The sequence below is a fragment of the Rhagoletis zephyria genome, unplaced genomic scaffold, assembly GCF_001687245.7.
Source record: "Rhagoletis zephyria isolate East Lansing unplaced genomic scaffold, Rhagoletis_zephyria_1.1 Rzeph_scaffold_00273, whole genome shotgun sequence".
NCBI lineage: Eukaryota > Metazoa > Arthropoda > Insecta > Diptera > Tephritidae > Rhagoletis > Rhagoletis zephyria.
The window spans coordinates 144,740-168,626 of NW_016157357.1; the positions used below are offsets into that span (position 1 = coordinate 144,740).

Genomic DNA, 23,887 nt, shown 5'->3' on the forward strand with positions numbered 1-23,887 from the left:
TCTATAGTTTATACAGCCGATTTTGATCCTTGTTTGGCTTTATTATTATATCAGCTTTTTCTTCATCGATCATCATGTTCGCTATTGTTGGCAGCCGAGATGTTGATCTTCATAGCTTTGTCGTATCCTTGCAGCATACCCCTTAATGAGTCTTCGACTTCCTCTTTTGTCGTTAAGGAGTCGAGGTCTCCTGTTTCGACTGTGGCCCTTGGCCGATTTCCCCTTCTCTAGCTCCAACAGTACTGCTCCAGCCCTTGTTTTCCGGATTCCCTTCAACCTTACTTCATCACTTGATTTCAGCTTACTGCCAATATTTTTCAGGACATCTGCGTAGCTGTTCCCTTCTGCCGTCTTAATAACTACCGCCTCTGAGAGTTTTTTAGACTTTTTTCGGAGATTTTGGTTTGCCCGGAGTGTTTTCTTTCCCGTCCGGTTTCTTCGCCTTTAACTTCTTGTTCGTCACTTGTTTCCGTAACGCGTCCTTTCCTCTTCGGGTTTTCTGAGTTGGCTGCTGTTCTGGTGGGCTTGTCACTCGTCTTTTTAATGGTGCCGTTGTGTCTGTCAGGTTAGCCGGGGCAGCATTTCCGATCTCTTTTTCTTTCTTTTTCCAGTTTCTGCGGTAGCTTTGGATGATGTCGAACATTTCTTCTAGTTGTGCAGCTCCATTCTTGACCTCGAGGCTGACATTCCTTGGTTAAACTATAGCTTGCTTAATTTTTTGGACGATGCTTTTGCATTTTTTCAAGGACTCCTCTTCTGCGAGTCTCATCTTGATAATAAAGTCCTGTCTTGGAGAGATAGGATCTGGCGTTATCGGGTGTACAGCTGGCGAAGTGTTTTTCCCCTGTCTTGAATTTTTGATGCCTTCTGTCTCTGGGCGTGTTAAGTCGACCAGATCTGTTGCTTCTGGGGCAAGATCAGCGTTCGAAACTGCTTTTGCTTGTTTTTCCTGCAGCGTTGGTGTGCTCTGCAGGACTGGCGAGCGCAAGGTCCTGCTGCTTCTGCAGAATATGCCTACATTCTTTTCTTGGAGAAGAGGGCTGTGTGCTTCTTGTTATTCATTTTGTTGGTTTGGTTTTGGTGTGTTCATTTATGCTTTTGGGTCTCCGCTTCAAGCCCCTAACTCCACACGTAGCACAGTCGCCTTTGAATGTCCCCGAAGTTCATTCCTCAAAAGAGCAGGCCATCGCGCGGGCTGTCACAATTCCTTATGGGACATTGTGTTCAGAGCCAAGGACAGCGCAAAACCAGGAGTAAATCTCAACTGGACCTGTGCGGCCAACTAACTGGCGACGTGTCTCGAACGTACTTGAAGACCTGCCAGGGTTTTAACGAGACGGAGGCAATTGTAGCATTAGCCTGCCAGCCATTTCAGCGAGGTGTCAACCTCGCTTACTAAAGTGACAGAATACTGCTTTCACCAGCCCATGAGTCGTAAATTCAAAATTGTTTTTCCAGTATACCGTAATCAAGATCTTACCGGTCTCGATCTTGATGGCCGTTCGACCAGAGTTATCTTTTTATCTTACTAATTTTGTTGATCCCTCGTTGCACTGTTGCCTCCCTCTCTGGGGTAGGTACTTCCTCAGCNAGTCGTAAATTCAAAATTGTTTTTCCAGTATACCGTAATCAAGATCTTACCGGTCTCGATCTTGATGGCCGTTCGACCAGAGTTATCTTTTTATCTTACTAATTTTGTTGATCCCTCGTTGCACTGTTGCCTCCCTCTCTGGGGTAGGTACTTCCTCAGCGCAGTCCCTGATAGGGTCTGGGAACGCTTACTTAAAGGGCGGCGAGTACTCGCCCTGGCACTAGAGTTTCCTTGGGTGCGTAGGGCCTTTTCAGCCAAACCCTCCACTCCAGCCGCTCTTGGTCGGGGGCTGCTTATTGGTTATTAGCGGCTAGAATAAAAAGTTAGGTCGTCCACAGCCCGCCACGCTGTGGTCGCGCGTGGCCTGAGCTCAGCCTACCGAGTATCGAAAATAGTAGATGCTTTTTAAATCGGTACCGAGTATCGATCAATACTTCAAAGTACCGACTCAGCACATCGCTACAAATGAGAATGGTTAATTTATCTTTAGGAATCATGAAATTCTATTTAAAATGGTATTGAATCATATTTTACAGTACATGCACGGTTTGCATATTTTGCAATAAATACATGTTTTTGCCTATTTATTTTAGTATATTTTACAATAAATGCATATGAATAAAATTACCTATAATTTTTTTCCAAATATTCATCTGAATATCTTCTTGGATAGCAGAGCGGCAATTAATGACCTCTCTTCTACCTCTGTTTGATCTCAACTAATGAAGGACTGTAGGATAGAGCTGGCCTATATCTCTGATCAATACGAAATTACCCTAATATAGGTCCCGGGTCATAGGGACATTTAAGGAAAGGAGGCAGCGGACGAACTAGCAAGGTGTACATGCTGAGAGGATTGGTTTTCCCTTCAACAGGTACTATAGCAATTGCGATGACCCTGGCTCAAAAGATACAGTCAAACATTTTCTGTACGAGTGTCCAAGGATGAGGCTTAAGACACTCGACAAGCCATTTCTGCACAATGTTTTAGAGCGCAGGTGTCTCTCGTTGTATGACGTTCATAAATTCATTAAAGCCGCCAAATGGCTGTAGGTTGCACGAATTTTGGAATCAAAATGGCAAACTTGCTAATTGCTTACACCAGGGTGACAATCCACTTATCCAACCGACCATTCATCTGAACCACTATTAAACTGTCGGTGTTTATACTTACAAAAAATTTAAATAGTTTGCTTGATTATAAACGAATTTTATAAACAAATATGTATTGTATTTTGGAGTGAATTGTTTTCGTTTTTTTCTTGTTAAAATATGTACATGTTTTATTTATTTTTGTACCGGTAAAAAAATATTAGGAAAATTTTGTAATTGCATACTTTACTTGTTTATAGCACATATTTTTGAATTTCAAGTGCATGAGATTCCGAGCCCTAGTAGTCTATATATCAGCTCCGTGGATTTTTTCCAAGTCCAATAATGCATGTCTGGCGCTTCTCTTATATGCCAACTGACGCCAATTGAAAATGCCAAATAAAGTCAAATCCTACTCCACCCGAGTTTTCCAACTCAGATAAGGCCTTCCTCTGCTACCACCAGCGTACCACTTCGAATACTTTCAGGGTTGGAGAATTTGCATCTTATCGTAGGCGTGTTGAAGTTTTTCGTTTGAAAGCGGGTTTATGCGTCGGGTTTCCAGCTCAGCGCACAGGCACATTTTGTGGCTTCAAAAATTTAATGGACACATAATCATAGCTAGGCGCTTGCTCTAATATAGTGAAATCGGCATTGCACTTAGATTGTAAATAACTATTATATAACTCCGGGGCACGAACTGTTCGACCAACATTAACATAATAGAAAGACTTCAGTCGAAAACTATAAGGGCATTAAAAGGATAATCATGGAATGTTCGAAAGCACAAGAGCTTGAAAATACTCACGGTCAAAGTTGAAATAGAGAGCAGAGCGAAATATATAGCGACGGCTGAGTGGAAGATCGACCAATCTCGGCTGCCGGTTAGAAAACGCCTTATTTCAGAAAACTTTTCAAGAACGCCCTATTTCAGAATTTGGTTGAAGAACGTCCTATTTCAGAGTTCTGTTCAAAAACGCCCTATCTCAGCTGGAAATATATTGAAAATTCTGTAGAATTTTAACAGAATATTTTTTTGTGCATAAACACGAATGGGTATGCAAAATGTCCTTTACAAATTTTGTCCTTAAATATCTTTGAAAATTCGCGATATCTTTTTTAGTTATTTGTTGAAGACTAATTACGCACGACCTCATCATCGCATTTGGTCCTGCAAACTTTACTAACTTAAAAATATAAAATTTATTAAAAGCACATGTACAATACCTATTCGTTCTTTTAAACCAAAAATCTTTATTGTTTTTAAATTCTACAGAATTTTCTCTCTAATTTGGTACCCATATTATTATTCTACATTCCACTGATTTTTTAAAATAATATTTTTGAGCGATTTCATTCAAACTAAACTAATTAAAAACGTTGCTGCTTTTTTTTACTAGAAACTACAATTTAAAAGGATTTTTTTCCACAGTATTTTGGTATTTTCTTAGATTCTCAGGTTTCCTTAAATTTCTTATTTCTTGCACTGAGAAAGAAGTTTAGTTACGTCAATTAAATACACGCTCTCAACACACGCTTTGAATAAACAAATGTATTACATTTTTAAACAATGCAAAATTTATAGTTTTTTCGCAGATTGTTTTTTTTTTTGATGGTGTATAGAATTTTTAATAAGCGGGGTATAAGCTCGAAGTTTTTCATAATGAAAAGCACCCAGGTCCGCCTGAAGGTTTTGTCGACAATAACGCAAGTTTAAAGAAATTCAAAATTTGTCTAACCTGCGAAATTAGAATATATAATATATTGATCCGCGCTCTTAGTGTGTGGCTTTTATAAGTTTCATACTCACAACACGAAGAGTTCTTGCGAATATCATATAACTATCAACTTGTTTTCTGGGTATTGGACCAAACCAATTTCTTATAAGAAATTGAGTCTTAGGTAAAAAAAGGCATTTCTCCGTTTTTCGAAGTTAGCCTCCGAAATCGAGATATGGGCCTACGAAGTTCGAAATAAGACCTTTGGTAAAAAATTATTCTTAATTATTATGTGTAAATAACTAAAAAACTAAAAATATAGATGTAGTCCGCCTTTTTGTCGTATTTGAATGATATATAACTTTTTTGCGCAAACTTATATTAAAAATTCTGTGAGGGGTCAAAGGTCGGGTCTTCGAAAAATTAAAAACCTTATAATTCGAAAACTTTTGAACTGATTTTGAAAAAATCATTGCAAAGGTGATTAAACTCCCTTTCTTTTGGTATACATATTTGTATACTTCGTATGTAAAAATTTGAGAAAAAACATTAAAAACTAAAAAAAATACCTTTTTTTTATAAAAAAAACTATTTAAACAAAAAGATTATTAACCGATTTTTAAAAAATTGATATCGCTGTAAACGCAATTCAACCTTCTTTCTTCTGTGATGCATATTTGTATACTTCATATATAAAAATTTAAGAGAAAAAAACTGAAAAAGAAAAAAACTAAAAAAAAAAATAAAAATTTACACAAAATTACTAACCGATTTTTTAAACATTTGGTATCGTTGTAAAGGCGATTAAACCCCTTTTCTTCTGATATTACATTAAAACTAAAAAATACCTTTTTTTATAAAAAGATTTTTTTAAGCAAAAAGATTATTAACCGATTTTTAAAAAATTGATATCGTTGTAAACGCAATTAAACCTTCTTTCTTCTTATATGCGTATTTGTATACTTCGTAATACAATTGAATACTTAATTTAAACAAAACAAAAAATAACCTTTAATTTTATATGTAACTTGTTATGTTAAGAATCAAAAACCATGGTAGTTTTATATGCCATAAACTTCTGTTACATATACTTTTGCTTTATTTTTAACAGGGCTGTTGGTGAACAAGAACGAATTAACGCTTAAAACACTATAACCTAATTTGATATATTGTTTGAATCAACAATCAAGTTCACCATCAAGATGTACATAATTCATTTTTCAAATAAATGTGAAAAGCAATATGAAATTAATATTAGAGTGCTGGAAAAAAAGTTTTCCGTGATAGGGTCGGGGGCTTTTTCCAAAATGTTTCCTCTTGCAGAAGAATAAGCTGGCACAAAACTTTGTACTTTTTCTAAGTATAAATTTTGAGGATGCTCTTGAAATGTTTATATTTTACTCAAAAAGTATATTGTACAAATACATATTAACCAAACAATTGGTTTACCAACCTAAGACTATTTTGGATTGATGTTAGCTGAAAAAATATTACCAGCTGCAGTTGTCATGGCAACACTAGCTTTTTATAAAAATCATAAAATTTTCAAGGGGAGACTATAGAAAATTTAAAGTTGGTATAGATATTACAAATACCAAAAGGAAAAAACCAATAGGGTTCCCCGTTTTCTACGATGACACATTTCCTCCCATACAAAATTTGGACCACTCTAGTGTACATACATATTTATGTATATACATAGTATTTTAAGTTTTTGGTTGACTATTCCTCGGATTTGCCCATATGTATACTGTAGACTAATGAGGCAACTTCGTAATTTATCGATTGATTTTAAATTTCCGAACTAAAGTAAAACACGCATACTGTTTACGACAAATTACTTCAGCAAATGACTCGTTGCCACCGTCCGTCCTTAAGTATATTTGTGCAAGCTGGAGTAATCTTCGGATCTGCTCAACGCAATTCCACCAAGCGTGAGTATCATATTATGTAATTAATCTATTTTGCAGACAATTTCAGCGATAGACTAAAAGGTAGGCACAATCAAGTAAACGCAGAGGATGCAAACAGCAGACTCGAGTACTGCAAGTGTCTGAAACAGCCACGTTATGTTGGTGGAAATGTTAGATAGAAGGCTAAAATGGCGGGAGGGAGGGCTTGAGATGAGTGTAACAACATCACAAATTACATTGGCGGGAATACGCTAAAGAATATTGAACGAAAACGATGAAACAATGCATACAGAAGTGTGCAGTTAGGCGGAGCCAAGCGGTGCAATGTGACAACACTAGAGTCTGACCGAATATTCTATATACAATTGCTTGAATTCGCCAAAAACTGCTGATGCCGAACATTTTGCCTGATTTAAGTTTTGCTTTTTGAACAACCATATGTAAGATTTCGAAAAAACTGATCTGCAAATACTAAAAATGCTTAATGTTTTTATTAAAAATTGTATCCAAAATATTATAAATGGAGTGGAGTTTTACCTCCTGCAGCAAATCAAACTGGTTCAGAACTTGCGCTAAGCTAGCCCGAAAAGGTATTTGTATGGCTCACTTCATTTCAAACGTTTTTTCTTTTGTTTTGAAAAATTATAAAAATTAAATTGAGCGAAAACAAAAAATGAAGCCAAATAAAAGTAAAAAATCAACATTGAACTGCGTCAAAATGAAAATAAGGGAGCCCGAATTTCGATGTAAAGCAAAACTCTCTTGGAAGAAAATACCTGTAATTATTGTACCATGGTGCTAAGTGAACTTTAGCACAAAAAGTTTCCTTAGTTGTTTTCATTTTATGTAAATACATTCTCTTTTAACTCGCATTTATACTTAAAATCAAATGTCAGTTGTGTAAGCAGGAAGGTGAGACAAACATTGATTAGAGGCGTCACCTCTGCGTATTCTTTAATATATGGGCTATTCTTCCAGTTATATGTATATTTTTTATTAAAATTTTTGATTTTTGATGATGCCATAAGTATTTGGAAAATTTTATAGAGAAAATATCGCTCGTTTAATAATAAAGAGTTTTTACGTTTTTGGAGATTTCATCATAGAATTAATAAGCTTGATAAGAAGAATATGTTCAGCCTAATAGATGACTAAACTTCCTAGATATGCGTCTTTCCCACAAAATTGAATTTTTAAATAATTATGTACATATACATATGTATGTATTATTAAACGAGCAATATATTCTCTGATTACATTAATGGGCCTGCACACAATAGTATTTTTAGACCGTCTGAAAACGTATTTTTATGGATGGAAGAGGGAAGGAGTAGAATTTTACCCCTACAATTTCAGACCGAGAAAAATGCGGACTGATACGCACACCTACAGACATAAAACATGGATTACTCAAAAATTTAAAATATTTCTTTCCAATAAAAATCCACCATCTGCTCAACCCCAAAACCAGTAAGGTACCATATTTGCCAGAACACTTGTAGAAAAAAAGCATTGCTTGATCGAATTTTACTTTCATATTCGTTTGCACAATCAAATTTTTCCCATTGCGATGGAAAATATAGGTCAACAAATTTTATCAGCCGGAAATTTAACTAAACTCGTCAACAAGAATCAGTCTAGAAAAACGAATGGTGTATCCGAAATCAGCATCCAAAATATATAACTATAAAAAATATAAATGACGTTCTTGCCCCAATATGTGTAAAATTTTCTCTTTTTCACCAAAAAGTTGATTTGGCTAAGTTTGAAAAATCATCGAATTTGACTTCGGTAGTCGGGCGAGCGTTAGACTATGCTCAAACATTTGGTTTGGCTTAAGCTTTGACCAAAAATTTGTATTCGGTGAGAACCAAGTTGGCGCTAACTAAAGTATGTTACTCCAGTTAGACAGGCAGGGAAGGCAATGACGTTGAGTTGAGTGTCATAGCTGTCATTTGCATTGAACGAGTTAAGGACGTTGCCTCAACCAGTTGAAGAAGGAGTTTGGAAACTTGGCGATTGATGAGGTGTAACAATAATGCTCATCGCATCGCTGTCTTTGACGTAAATGGATTTCAGGGAGCTGCGTTGAATGCAGGATGAGAAATGAAATTAAGTGGAACCTTTCTCTTTTTCTTAAAATAAATTTCATACATATATGTAAATACTATACATATGTGTGTATGTACATTAGGATGGGTAAATTTTTTTTTTACTATGCACGTAAAGCCTAAGGTGGTTCGAAAATTGCTAAAATAATCATCGAAGGAAATGTGAGATTCGTCATGTCAAAAACCCCCTTATAGCACATTTTTACACACAATTTAAGCACTTCTTTACGACACTACAGCAAAATTGCTAGCCAACCTATTTTCGCAATTTGGCGTTTGATTATGGCCCGTGGTTTCTTCGGCAATTTTAAATTGCTGGTGAAACCGACAGTTAAAGATGAGACATACAATGGTTAGAGACGTCGCACTATGGGCGATTCAGGCGAAAAACTTTTCAAAATCAAATTTTGCCTCTCAAAGGTGAGAAAAAAAACAACAAAATCAATGGGGCCATGCCCGTGTTATACGTGATACATTTTTTACGCTAAGGAATTTTTGTTAATTTTATTTACAAAATTAGAGGTGTAAAATTAAAGGGCTTGATCTTTAGATGTGCAATAAGGTTTTATTATTTTTAAGAGTTGCCACCTGTTAAAAAATTAAATTCAAATTATTTAATAAGGTTAACGAGTTATGTACTTTTATTTCTAAACGACATAAAGGAGGGTTGCTACCTGTTTAAAAAGTGAAATTAAATTTTAGCGTTTTAACCATAATACCAGAATAATCAATAATAACACAATCAAATTGAATATAAAGTGATATGGTTAAAATGCTAAAATTGAATTTAACTTTTCATTAAGATGGCAGAGGCAATCCTCCTACTTATATCCATATTGTAATGCATAATTTATTTAACTGATTAAATATTTATTAACAGAAGTTGGTCAAAAATTTATTGCAAGATTTGTCCCTAACAGACATACTTACATACATACTTGTAAAAGATTAATATTTTAATCAGCCCGCCTTTTTGGAGATGGTACTTCGCCGAAACCGAAAAAAAATCGCCAGACTGGTAAGGCGCCGGAAAGTGGGGGCCCGACGCGGCTAAAGTGGCGATCTTCCTATACTTTTTCATCTCGTCAACAAAGTATATTAAAAACAAGTATGAAACAAGTTAATTTGAACGCCTGTATAGCAATAGATTTTTGGATCTGGCAGGGCGTTTCCACACAAAAGTTCGTCTAGCTCCAACATATAGTCTCCTCAGGATTCACCCTATAACCACTCAGAAAAATTTGCCTGGTTATTATAGTGTAAATAGTCATCTTTTAATCGCCACTTTAGGCGCGTCTGGCACCCACTTTCCACCGCCCTATCAGTCTGGCGATTTTTTCCGGGTTCGGAGAAGTGTCAACTCTGATTTCCCAAAATGCCAGACTGGTTAAAATAGTGTAATTCATGTGTTTTTTTTGCATTCTTAAAAGTTCTGGTGACGCCAAAGTCACCCATGGGGGGCCGCCAGACTCTCAGTTAGTTTAGTGGGCCGTCACAGCGGACTCATCACAAAAGTTCTAGCCTGGTTATATATGGTATAACCAAAACCGTTTTTAGCGCAAAAGCAAGCGTTAGGAACTGCGAAATTCAACCCAGCAAAGTAAGCGCGAAGCTTTCCTGGAACTGATGTTAGACATCGACAACACCCTTGGGGCAGTGGGTACTATATTGGCTGCAAAAAGCTGGATTGGAGTTGGCGGATCATAAAAAAGATGCGCTGGATAGGTGGCTGCGCCATAAATCCGAGCCCAGCCATAAAGTACCTCGGCGTCGTACTTGATCACCGACTGAGTTTCAAGGAGCACCTGAAATATGCCAGTGAGAAGGCAAGAAACTTCAGCACAGCTTTGGCAAGACTCATACCAAACATGGGGGGCCTGGGACAGCATACAAGGATGCTGCTCGCGAGCCTCAGCTCATCCATTCTGATGTATATGGCACCAATTTGGGCAGCTGCTGCATCCGTACCAGCATACACAAAAGCACCAGCCTCAGCACATGGACTAGCGCCACTAAGGGTATGCTGTGCGTTCGTGATAGTATGAGACGAAGCCGCAAATTTTCTAGCCGGAAGATGCCCATTACACAGAGCCGCAGCAGAAACCAAGCACAGTCCTATGAACCGGAATGAGACCTTGCAACGGTGCATCAACGTGTGGCAACAAAGGTGGGACGCGACTACTAAAGAAGTTGGAGCGAAGAAGTTGCTTTCAACGGTAAACGAATGGAGCGAGAGAAAGCACGGAGAAACTAATTTCTGCCTCACGCAGTTCCTCACCTGGCATGGCTGCTTCCAATAGTACCTACACAAGTACCCACATGTTGACCATTCCTATTGTCTTTACTGCGATGGTAAATAGGAGAATGTAGAGAACATCCTTAGGGATTGCCAAAGATTTGAAGATGAACGCAACCACCTCAAACGCTATATAGGGAGCGCAGTGTTCCCCAGAGGCCTGTTGAAGGCGATGTTGTCTAAAGAAGACATACGGAACTACGGAATCATCACAGATCTAATGAAGCGTCTGAGGTATGATGAACGAAAAGCACGCCGTGAACCCGCACGTTGAGTGACGACACAGAATAAGGTCCAGTGCCTTCCCTGCGGAAAAATATCGGAATTGATAGTCCCGCGGGGATTCCACAGGCCCAGCGTACATGAGCGTCGCCTGGATTGGATTTAGGGGGGGCTGACATAGAAAAAATTCCTCGAAAATTTTATTTCGAAATTTTAATGTAGTTGATTGATTAATCCTTATTAATACATATGTGTAAACTAAATTGTAAATAGGGGAAATTTCCCCTCCCAAATCCGAGTTGGTCGAGAAATCCTTGTTAGGTTAAGAGTTTCAATTACACTCTTGGTGTTGTGATTCTACTTCCGGAACAGTTTCGTTATAATTGCTCATATCGACATAAAATTTTTTCTGAGATAAAGCTACCCATTTCTAATAGATTTTGTCGCTGAACTCATCTGTGAAAACTATGCACAGCATTTTAAAATATATCTCTTGTCCTTTCAATTCCGCACAGTATGCGTTTTGAACACTCCGTGCGAATTGATCGTAGCGCTTTCGACAGAAGCAGCATCCTGATGTGAAACATACTGGTTTTAAATCTAATGTAATTGCCTTTCACGGAAAAATATTGCAATTGAGCCACAATTACTCCTTGACCTTAAAAAAATTGGTCAAAAAAGTGTTCTTTAAAAAAATTTATTTTTCATTATACTAATGTTATAAATTTCGAAAGCAACACGATTCCACAGTTCAAAATTAAAAAAAAAAAAAAAATTGTGCACCTTAATTAAAAAATGCATTATTTATTGCATTTTTTGCATGCAGCTGTGCATCCTTCACAGAATTTTATATCCCTCGAGCAACAAGTGCGTTTTATTTAGTGAAATCCAAGATCTTTAATTTGAGCTAAGGTGGAAATCTTTAGGGCCTCTGATCGCCAGGTTATAACAATTTTAAACCAAACTTCTAATCCGAGTATATTCCAAACTTTCACAATACATATCTTTATTAGTCATAATCTTAAACTCAGTAGTCACTGAAAATTGGCGCCATTTATGGCTTTTTAAACTTAAGCTTTCTTAACCCTTACAGTACAAAAATTCAACCACTTATTCTAAAAACTTTTGTCCGATTTCAACAATTTTCAGCGTTTTGCTTTTATGTGGCAAGCACAATAACCATACAGAGTTTGGTACCAATTGATGGAATGGTTTCCGAGATATACATATGTGGTCATAAGAGGGCGATCTATGCCCATTCTCCAAAATTTTATCATAAACGTATTTTTTGCAAACATCAATCTATATATAGAAAAATGTTGTGTTCGTATGTCACGGTCGTCAAAAGTCGAGAACGGCTGAACCGATTTGCATAATTTTTTTTGTATTGTTCGGTATAATACCAGAACCAATGATATCGCAAAAAATTGGGGGGTTGCGTCCTATTTGAAAATTTTTTAACCCAAACCCAAATTAAAGAGGTTTAAAAAAGATAACTGCTGGAAACATTTTTGACGAGAGTTGCCACCTAATTGAAAATTTTAACTCAGTCAAATTGATAAAATAAATGAAATAGTGCCATGTAGGCTTCAAGCTAAAGAGTTTTAAGAAGGCTTACAGCCGAAAATATGTTTGAAGAGAGTTGCCACCTGATTGAAAATTGTTTAACCCAATAATATTGATAAAATTAATGAATCATAACAATATGGGTACTAAATTAAAGTGGTATAAGAAAGATGACTGGTGGAAATATTTTTGACGAGGGTTGCCACCTATATAAAAATTTTAACTCAGTCAAATTGATAAAATATATGAAATACTGCAATGTGGGTATAAAACTAAATAGGGTTAAATAAGATATCTGCTGGAATACTTTTGAGGAGAGTGCCACCTATTTGAAAATTTTATCTCATTTAAATTGATAAAGTAAATGAAATATTGCAATGTATGTAGGTATAAAATTAAAATAGGCGTAAGAGATATATCTGCTGGAATACTTTTAAGAAGGGTTGCCACCTGTTTGAAATTGCAACTTAATTTAAAGGTAAAATAAATGACCTATTACAATATAGGTATCAAATGAAAGGGGCCTAGGAAATATGACTGTTGGAAAAATTGTTAAGGAGGGTTCCCATCTATTTCAAAATTTTAGCTCAGTTAAATTGATAATATAAATGAAATATTTCAATAGGGGTATAAACTCTACATTTTTAAGAAGGCTTACAGCCGAAAATATGTTCGAGGAGGGTTGTAATCTGTTTTAAAATTTAACTCAATTTATTTGATAAAATTAATAACTTATTAAATATCTGTCAAATTAAAGAGGTTTAAGAAATATTACTGTTGGAAACATTTTCGAAGAGGGTTTCCATCTTTTTAAAAATTTCAACTCAGTTAAATTGATAAATAAATGCAATATTGCAATGTGGGTATGAAATTAAATAGTTTTTAGAAAGAAAACTGTTGGAACTTTTTTTGTGAAGGGCTGACACCTATTTGAAAATTTTAACTCAATTAAATCAATAAAATAAATGAAATATTGCTTGCAATGTCGGTAACAAGCTTTAGATTCTTTTTAAGGTTTACGGCAGAAAATATATTTGAGGGTTGCCGCCTGTTTGAAAATTTAGCTCAATTTGCATAATTGATAAAATAAATTACTTATTAAAATATAGGTGTTAAATTAAGGAGGTTCAAGATGGATGACTGTTGGAAATATTTTTGAGGAGAGTTGCCACCTTTTTGAAAATTTGAACTCGAAAGCTTAGTATGTTGCACCAATATATTTTCAATATAAAGCGATAAAATAAATAAACCAACGAAAATTTAATACTTTGTCAAATATGTTTGATTTATTATTATTTACTTATGGATATGTACAAATGTAAGCGGTCGTTCCTGGTTGAATACAGAAAAATAAGTACCCGCGCTATTTTCAATAGAATTGAGTTCAATCTCAAAGCAGTAAAACTGTTTGGGGGGGAAGTTAAAAAATAGTAAATATGGCGGAAAAAATTTATGACAGTTTCTAATAAATACATATGTACATGTGTGCGCACTTATGTATATTATTAAGCATTAAGGTGGACCGTCTTGGAATGATTAAGTAAATGAAATATTGCTATGTGGGTATCAAACTAAAGAGTTTTAAGAAGTCTTACAATCGAAAATATGTTTGAGGTACAATATGCGTGATTTGGAAATATTTTTAATAGGATTATCACCTATCTAAAAGTAAAGACGGAGAATATTGAAATTGAATGAAATATTACATAACTGGTTCCAAACGAAAGTGTTTGGGAAAGCTTTACTAGGGAATTTTTTTAAATCTTTCCACTTATCCAAAATCCGAACAGTTTAAATAAATATAGAATTTACAAAATCTTATCAAACGAAGTGATCATATTGTAAACGAAGAGCTGATACACAAATTACTTAATGTAAAAAATTAATAAACAAGTAATTTTTAGTATGGGATCACCTGGAAATCGGTTGACGTGTTCTAAAGTTATGCGGTAACATACATAAAAAATATTCCGACGAACTGATAACCTTCTAATTTTTTAGAAGTCGGCTAAAAACTACTGAAACAAATATCAAAATGATAAAAGAGTAACTACAAAAAAAAACTATCGCATGAAAGCTGTTTAAAAAATACTTAATGAAGACTCAAAATTGTTGACACCATTCCTTAGCATTATAAATCAATTAACTTTTAGTCGTAAACAATTTCGTTTGGGGTCGCCATAGCCTACTACATATATTGCGAGTAAAGAAATTTTGAATAACGTGAGATAATATTATTATGATTATGATTATCATTACTATTGTGAAAGCGAAAGCAGAAGGGCATTTACGATCGCACGATGCAAATGTTAAGATAATAAGAGCTGCAGAACTGAACCATGTAGGAACATATTTTTACAAGGGCGTGTTATTTCTGGCGTGTGCCGATGACATCGACGTCGCCGGTAACGAAAATCGCGGAGTCTCTTCTACCTTTTCCAAGCTGGATAAGGAAGCAAAGCGGATGCACCTGGTGGTTAACGAGGACAAGACGAAGTATATCCTGTCATAAAAAAACAGTCAGCGCATTCGCGCCTTGGAACCCACGTTACTGTTGACAATTATAATTTCGGGAAAGTGGAGAACTTCGTTTACTAGGGAATCAGAATTATCACCGATAATAAGGTCAGGTTCCAGTAGGAACCGAAGTTCCTGGTGTGAAAGAATTCAACTCGCAATCCGCTGGTGGTAGCGGAGGAATAGGGAGCCCCCACTGCAATGGAGAGACCAAGTTGGCATAGAGAGAATTGACCGGCGTTCTTTATCGAGCTCGGCTAAAATGGCTTAGGCGGTTACAAAGCCAAAGTAGAATATAAATGGCGGAGTTGGGGGACCTTCTTCTTGGATACGCCAGGAGGAACTAAGAAAATATTCCTTATCAGATGGATTCTGGCAACGGTTCGATAAAAAAAAAAACACAATACCTTAGCTATCGCTTCGTCTGGAATTTCTGCGACATTGTTATCAGGTGCAGGCATTGCCAAGTCAGCTCTTGAGCTGCCATTGAACATATAAATCATCAAAACTCCGTGCAATATTTCCAGAGCATCCGGTATGGAAAAGGTATTACAAAAACTTAAACTCAAATCGATTGTTGCGAGATTTGCGTGGAACGTTCAACCATTCGGGAATGCATTGACATTGCTCGCAGGAGATTTTACGCAAACATTGTCTGTAGTTTCGCGATTAACACTAACGGACGAGATAAATGCTTTCCTGAAATATGTAGTCAACATTGCGACAAGACGAACATACATACACTGCAGCCTTTCAAAGGTGAAGAATTCCCATGATTCCGACCGATACACCATTTCAATTTAAAAGATTGCAATTCCCAATTCGATTGACATTAGGAATTCCAATCAATAATGCTCCAGGTCGAACTTTGGAAAAGTATGGTTTAGTTTTAGATGCGGATTGATTCTCAGATATTGCGTGTTCCTGTGTCGGAAAACCAGATATGCTTGATATCTATACAGAGAATGGAAAAACAACAAATATTGTGTGCACACAAGTACTTATTACATAAACAAACACATATGAAACGTTTGTTTCGTTAATAATTTATCATCCGTATAACAGGAATATGCCACAGCAAAGCGTGGCAGGGTACAGCTAGTTTTGAATAAATTAGCTTCAGTATTTGCTGATTTAATGAAGATTTCGTATTTCTCTATATTATGCTATGTTTGCTATGTTGTACCAAGGCCAAGAACTGTGCCAAGTTTGGGAAGAAATTGGTGGAGCCGTTACTAAGATATAGACATGTAATCATAAATGGACGTGGCTAAGCCCATTTTCCAAAAATTTATAATATTCTTATTTTCGTCTAAAAATCACTGTAAATATCAATTTTGAGTTAGTAAGCTTCAGTAGTTATTAAAATATCGCAGTGTTCGTATTTCTGGAGGGTAGGAGGTAGGCGTGGTTATTATTCCATTCTGTCCATTTTCAATACCATCCGTCCTACGCTGAATGTACACATATTATTATATTATGTGAACAAAGTTATAATACCCTTGTGCACAAGTGCACTCGGGTATAAAAAAAACACACGCACACACATAGGCTAATCTAATAAATACACGGTTCTGTTTAAATTCTGATGTTAATTTTTTAGTTTAAACTTACTTTTCGGTGGCTGCTTCTAGTCAGAAAGCACCCAGTGGTGGCGCTATCACACATTTAAATAAAAGTCTATGATTGAAGATGCGCCTTTTGCCAATCGAAGAATTAAATTAAATCCAATTGAAAATAGTGTATAATTTCCCGCGTTACCGCAGCTATTGTGCTCCGCGTGGAAACAGCGTTGGGAATAAAATGCACCAATATTCACACTAGTTATGTGCGTATGTTATTCTTTTTGCTTTCTCTTTGTATTTTTTAAATTTGTTTATTCTACTTAATTTTCGTGTTTCGTACAAAACCTTACTTAGTTGGATTGAGACGCCAGCCAACACTTAAACTTTATCCTTATTTCTAATACTTTTACACGCACTTTTTCACATTGATTTCCACCACATTGGTTGGAAACTCCATTTTCAGCTCTCTCCCTGCCTTGCTTCTGCGCTTGCGGCGGACACCATGTCGTTTACTATATTTTCCCTGCATACATATATTGTATGTATGTGTATACATATGCATGTACTTAGGTATGCATGTTGCTATGAATTCGTTTTTCATCGACATTCATACACTTCCCTTTTGGAAATATCCAGTGTTAGTTAGGTAGGACGGAGTTTGTTGTGTTATGGCATTTGCTTTTCTAAGTTAGATATTTCGTTTGCTCTGAATTTTTTGGTTAGTATTCCTTGACGGAGGACGATAGGTCGTTCGTGGTCGTACTCAATTGCCCACGCACTATACACACATACGTAAAAAGGAATAGCGCGCACACATCCCGGAACGAATGTAATTTTACATTTTTTGAGTATAAAGACACGGATGTAGACAGCAGTCACGTTTTCAGATATCTCATCTCACTTTTCCATTATTTTTGATATCACTTTGATTTCACTTGTTATTAAGAAATAATTGGGTATTCGTAGGTTGCATGAAAGTGTATCGTATTTAGATTTCAGCTTAGCTTACAGTTATATTTCCTTTCAACTAAAATTTTTAAATGCATCTGGTGAGTATGATTACTTATTTTATAAGATAGTAGTTTTTGTACTTCGTGTCTTTTTTCGGAAAGAAATGACAAACTGTTAGTTTAATATAGAAAAATACGATGATATCAAAGATGAAACTCACAAGTACACAGAAATTTCGCTCAAGTAAAATTAAAGCCAACAATTCATTCAAATGAGAGGAACTTGAAAATCGTTTGGTATTTTTTGGAAGGGAATTGTATATGTACATTAGTTAATAATAGTAGATTGGCGCTTACACATATGTTAGTGTTTAGCCGAGCTTCTCCTCCGACCTGTGGCGTGCACCTTAATGTTGTCACATAAAGCGGAGGGACCCACAGTTTTACGCCCACTCCGAACGGCGATTGTATTTTTATGAGAAGCTGTTTTTCATGGCAGAAATACACTCGGAGGTTTGCCATTGCCTGCCGAGGGACGACCGCTGTTAAGAAAAAAACTTTTACACATGTACATTAGTTATATATACACATATGTTAAAAAATATCTTTAACTGCTGCATAAGGTCCTACGACATAGTTATTATTCACAATTGTTTACATTCTGGACTAAAATGTTCACCAGTCACAATGTAATGGCCCATATTCAGGTACACAAACGCATTTTTATACCTTTCGTAACTTTGGTTAGATGTTTGTAAGTACCTGAAAAAGAAGACATATACCCACGACAAAGTATGCCATATTAGTGGAACGTCGTGCGGAGTCAGTTAAGTCATGTCCATCTGTCTGTTTGAAGCGATCTAATTCCTCAGTTTACCAGAAATCCTATTGAAATTTGGAACACTACAAGATAAACCTCCCATACAACTGATTATTCAGATATAATAAGTTGCGTTATAACCATTCGTCCATTTATACATCTATGAATATGATATTTCGCACCAGTTTCGCCTAATATCAACAGAGAATTTATAGTTGGGAAAAATTACAAAGATTGTTCAGGTATGCGTATTTCTTTAAAACTCCTGCATTAAGACAGTGAAACCCATACAATTTCGTGAGAGTTTTTCATACAAGGTACATTGAAAAAATTTTAAAGCTCAGCGCCCTTTGTTTTTGTTGGCGGTAACTCCGCCAGAGCTTTGCTACAAAGGTTGATCATAAACATGGCTACATGGCGTATGAGTAACATTATTTCCTGCTCATATTTCATACGAGAATTAAACGTGAATAGTGAATAGTTTCGATATATTGCATTTTAATTTAAAAGAAAGTAAATCATGCCTATTACGGGAACGATTAGATTCGTGCTAATGGTATCCTTTGGACCAAGTTGGGCATGTATCCGGCGGATGTCATTCACACGAATCGAATCCTTCACATTCGCTTGTTATAACAGCGTCAATCGGACTAGATCCGTGCGGATGACATCAGATGGATACCATAATAGGCATGAATAAGGTGAACACCTTTTTTTTTTTAAATCCGGTACAGTAAAAATAATATCATTCATTCTGAAATCTATTTTATTTATGAGGTGAATGTTACATGTATGGTATATTGTAGCAAATTATAAAAGTAAAATATTGCCGACATTAAAGCGCTACATACATATGTACATTTTTTTATTTACATACGTTTCTTTGAACCTGTACTTTACGTTAGACCCTATCGCTTGGGGTTGACTTTTGTGTAAGTTATAAAATTTCAGACATGCCATTTGGATATTGTATCCTCCTACATAATGCACCTTAATGTTCCAATTTGTAATCGTGACTTATCATCGAACCAGATATCTTTGATCAAAGAAAAAATTCTCTCGAGACAATTGTTAGTATGTGTTGGTGTTGTTGTTTTTCCAATACTAAATCTTTTCTACAGTGACATAACTTTTTAGAAATGTACTTTAGTCAAATAATTTATTGCCGTTTGATTCAATATCGAAACGATTTTCTGAGGCGATGAATTTTGCAGTAGTTCGAATATTCTCCCAATGTGGAATTTTTTCAAGTGCAGACCAAGCGAATATCTTTTCGTGCTCAAAGTGAACGGTCCACTTTTGAATGTGGTCAATACATTCCGCTAAAAATGACACTTTACCATAGAAAAATTGCTTCGAATGATTTTGGACGAACAATCGGCGGAACGAAAACTGAGATAAGATTGTATGACGTTGTATGCCCAGACCTCTTCACAATCTGCAATTTTTAAATCAACGTTAGCCAACGTAGCACTTTTAAAATATTTCGTTATTGAATGGAAGGACTACGCTATTTTGATGATGTATTTACTTTATATGCGATTCAATATCCGATTTGTAGTGCTGCAAAACCATCGATAACGGTACCATCGATGTTTTTAGAGTTTTATAGATATTATCGATGGTGTATTAGGATGATCCGTTAAATGGAAAAGGGGTACACGAATATTATTTTATTTACACGTATTATATTGAACGGATTTAAAAGCAAAAAAAAAAAACAAATTTTCCTCTATTTTCAAAACTATTATAAAAATAAAACAAAGTTTAAGTAAGAAAGTTCAAAACAAACCAGTGTTTTCATTTATATTTCTTAAACTAATAAAAATGATTCGCGACAATAATTTGCTTTAGGCAGGTTAACGGGAATGGAAAAGGAACTTTATATTTATGAGCGCAAAGTAAAATACCCATGGCTAAAGCATTGGCCCCATCTATAACATCGATAGATGCTGTCGATAAACTTAGTTTCAAGTTGCAATGCACTCACAGTTTTTTATTAACACACACGCACGTTTACAACTTGAATGTCGACTTGATATCAATTTTTACCTTCAAGTCGTGTGGCAACTTGAAACTCAAGTCACAAAGTTTTTTTTTCTAAAATTGTACATACTTCTGAATATTCCGGTACATTTTCTTGTACGTGATTTAGGTACTGATCGTCTTATTATGCCGTATGAATGTGAATTTTTGTTTCTTTAAGGCCAAATCACACAACGGCAATTAATGTACAGATGTGTACAGTTATCTAAGACTATGACCATTACAGACAGCTGTTGTTTGAATTTTTTTATTGAGCTGAACTTATTCTCGATAAAAAATGTTAGACAACACCACTCTGTGAATGCCAAAATGTAGAAAACTGTACAAATGCGCCAATTAGGTGATTTGGCTACTATACGCAAGGCCTTTGTCCAATTTTGCTGGCATAGGTGCTTGTCGTGCTTGGAGTGCAATGGGGTATAGTCATTGCGCTGGGTATGCAGTTACAGTTGCATGGCTATACTCAATCCCGACTCTTGCGTCCTCGTTCGCGCACTCTGGGCAACGTGAGCAACCCATGTGCGAGATGCGGTAACCAATCCGAGTGGAGCCTTGGGTCACGGCAGAAAGAGAGGGAGCTTCGGTGGGGCCACTCTGACTTATTCGGTTTAAGGGCTCACTGAAGTCTGCAGCGTCTGTTCACCAGTAGGTGCGGCTGCAAGCGGGTGTCTGCTTGGAGCAAGCGGCTCGCTATATAAACGTGTATTTGGTTGCGAAACCACCCCCGTCCCAGCAATGGGTTGTGCGCTGGGCTTGGGACCCGCCACGTAAAAACCACTTCCAGTGAAGAAGCAAGGCAAAGCCTCGGATGAGACCCCCCCTTATGATGACGACCACGGCAAACGTTTAAAGGACTACGATTTGAGGGCATGCACCTGGAATGTCCGGACCCTTAATGGGGAAGGTGCCTCTGCCCGGCTGGTTGATGTCCTCGTAAGGACAAAAGCTGACATCACCGCCATCCAAGAAATGCGTTGGACGGGGCAAGGCAAACAATGTCTGGGGCCTTGCGACGTCTACTACAGCTGCCATGTAAAGGAGCGCAAATTCGGAGTTGGATTTGTGGTGGGAGAGAGACTCCGTCGCCGAGTACTGTCGTTCACCCCGGTGGACGAGCGTCTAGCCACAATCCGCATCAAAGCGAGATTCTTCAACATCTCGCTCATCTGCGCCCATGCCCCGACGGAAGAGAAGGATGAGGCATCCAAGGATCTCTTCTATGAGCGCTTGGAGCGCACGTACGAGCGCTGCCCCCGTCATGATATCAAAATCGTGCTTGGCGACTTCAATGCCAGGGTGGGCAAAGAAGGGATCTTTGGAACCACCGTCGGAAAATTCAGCCTCCACGACGAAACGTCCGACAACGGATTGAGGCTGATCGACTTCGCCGGGGCCCGAAACATGGTAGTATGCAGTACTAGGTTCAAGCATAAAAAGATCCATCAAGCTACCTGGCTGTCTCCGGATCGAAAAACGAGAAACCAAATCGATCATGTTGTGATAGACGGAAGGCACGCTTCCAGTGTTTTAGACGTACGCACACTCCGAGGCCCAAACATCGACTCGGACCACTATCTTGTTGCAGCCAAGATACGCACCCGCCTCTGTGCAGCAAAAAATGTGCGCCCAAATATGCAAGGAAAGCTTAACGTCGAAAAGCTGCAATCACAACAGACAGCCAGCGCTTTCGCTACTCGACTCTCACACCTGCTCTCAGAGAGCACTCTTCAACAAACCGACATATGCGAGCAGTGGAACCACATTTCCCGCTCATTAAGTACCGCCGCCGAAGAAGTAGTCGGATTTCAGCGAGCCCGAAAGAACAACTGGTACGATGAGGAGTGTCAGGAAGCTGCAGAGAAAAAAGATGCCGCCTACAGGGCCACGCTGCGATCGGGCGCAACGCGCGCTATGTGGGACCGCTATAGGGATCTGAAGAGGGAAGCGAGACGTATTTGCCGCAACAAGAAGAGAGAGGCAGAAATACGTGAGTGCGAAGAGCTTGAAATGCTGGCCGACAGGAGGAATGCCCGAAAATTTTACCAGAGAGTTAGGCGACTTACGGAAGGTTTAAAGACCGGGGCGCACTCCTGTAAGAACAATAATGGCGACCTAGTAACTGATGTCCAGAGCGTACTTAAATTATGGAGGGAACACTTTTCCGCCCTACTAAATGGTAGCAGCACGGAAAGTTGTGGAGAAGAAGAACCCGAGCCCGCAGTCGATGATGACGGAGTCGACGTTCCACCGCCTGACTATGACGAGGTACGTATAGCAATAACGCGGCTGAAAAACAACAAAGCCGCTGGAGCTGACAGCCTGCCAGCTGAGCTATTCAAGTACGGCGGCGAGGAGTTGATAAGGTGCATGCATCAACTCTTGTGCAGAATATGGTCAGATGAACGCATGCCCGACGACTGAAATTTAAGTGTGCTCTGCCCAATCCACAAGAAAGGTGACCCCGCCATTCGCGCCAACTACCGCGGGATCAGCCTTCTAAGCATAGGTTACAAGGTCTTATCGAGCGTATTGTGTGAAAGACTGAAGCCCACCGTCAATGAACTGATTGGGCCTTATCAGTGTGGCTTTAGACCTGGCAAATCCACCATAGACCAGGTATTCACAATACGCCAAATCTTGGAAAAGACCCGCGAGAAAAGGATCGACACTCACCACCTATTTGTCGACTTTAAAGCCGCTTTTGACAGCACTAAAAGGAGTTGCCTATACGCCGCTATGTCTGAATTTGGCATCCCCTCAAAACTCATACGGCTGTGTAAAATGACGTTGAGCAATACCACCAGCTCCGTCAGAATTGGAAAAGACCTCTCCGAGCCGTTCGCCACAAAACGGGGTTTCAGACAGGGCGACTCCCTTTCATGTGACTTCTTTAATCTGATGTTGGAGAAGATAATAAGAGCTGCAGAACTGAACCGCTCAGGAACAATTTACTACAAGAGCGTGCAATTGCTGGCTTATGCCGATGACATCGACATCATCGGTAACAAAAACCGCGAAGTCTGTTCTGCCTTTTCCAAGTTGGATAGGGAAGCAAAGCGCATGGGTCTGGTGGTAAACGAGGACAAGACGAAGTATCTCCTGTCATCAAACAAACAGTCAGCACATTCGCGCCTTGGCACCCACGTCACTGTTGACAGTTACAATTTCGAGAAAGTAGAGAATTTCGTTTACTTGGGAACCAGCATTAACACCGATAATAATGTCAGCATTGAAATCCAACGTAGAATCACTCTTGCCAACAAGTGCTACTTTGGACTGAGTAGGCAATTCAGGAGTAAAGTCCTCTCTCGACGTACGAAAACCACGCTCTATAAGTCACTCATCATGCCCGTGCTGGTATATGGCGCAGAAGCATGGACAATGACAACATCCGATGAGGCGGCTCTTGGGGTGTTTGAGAGAAAGATTTTGCGGAAGATTTACGGTCCTTTACGCGTTGGCGACGGCGAGTACCGCAGA

General features: G+C 37.8%; 1 protein-coding gene across 13 annotated transcripts in view; it reads right to left on the reverse strand.

Moving 5' to 3' along the window:
- Positions 1 to 23,887, reverse strand: part of RhoGAP100F (Rho GTPase activating protein at 100F) — a 273,890-nt gene that overhangs the window by 96,162 nt on the left and 153,841 nt on the right. For 3 of the 13 annotated variants that reach the window (XM_017610023.1, XM_017610019.1, XM_017610030.1), the window contains exon 2: positions 16,641 to 17,689. The exons of 7 other annotated variants lie outside the window; for them this stretch is intronic. In XM_017610023.1, the coding sequence (XP_017465512.1) occupies positions 16,641 to 16,694 (54 nt within the window). In that variant the 5' untranslated portion in view covers positions 16,695 to 17,689. Of the gene's footprint in view, positions 1 to 16,640; positions 17,714 to 23,887 lie in introns of all 13 variants that reach the window. 3 more of the 13 variants (XM_017610022.1, XM_017610024.1, XM_017610021.1) reach the window with 2 other exon arrangements.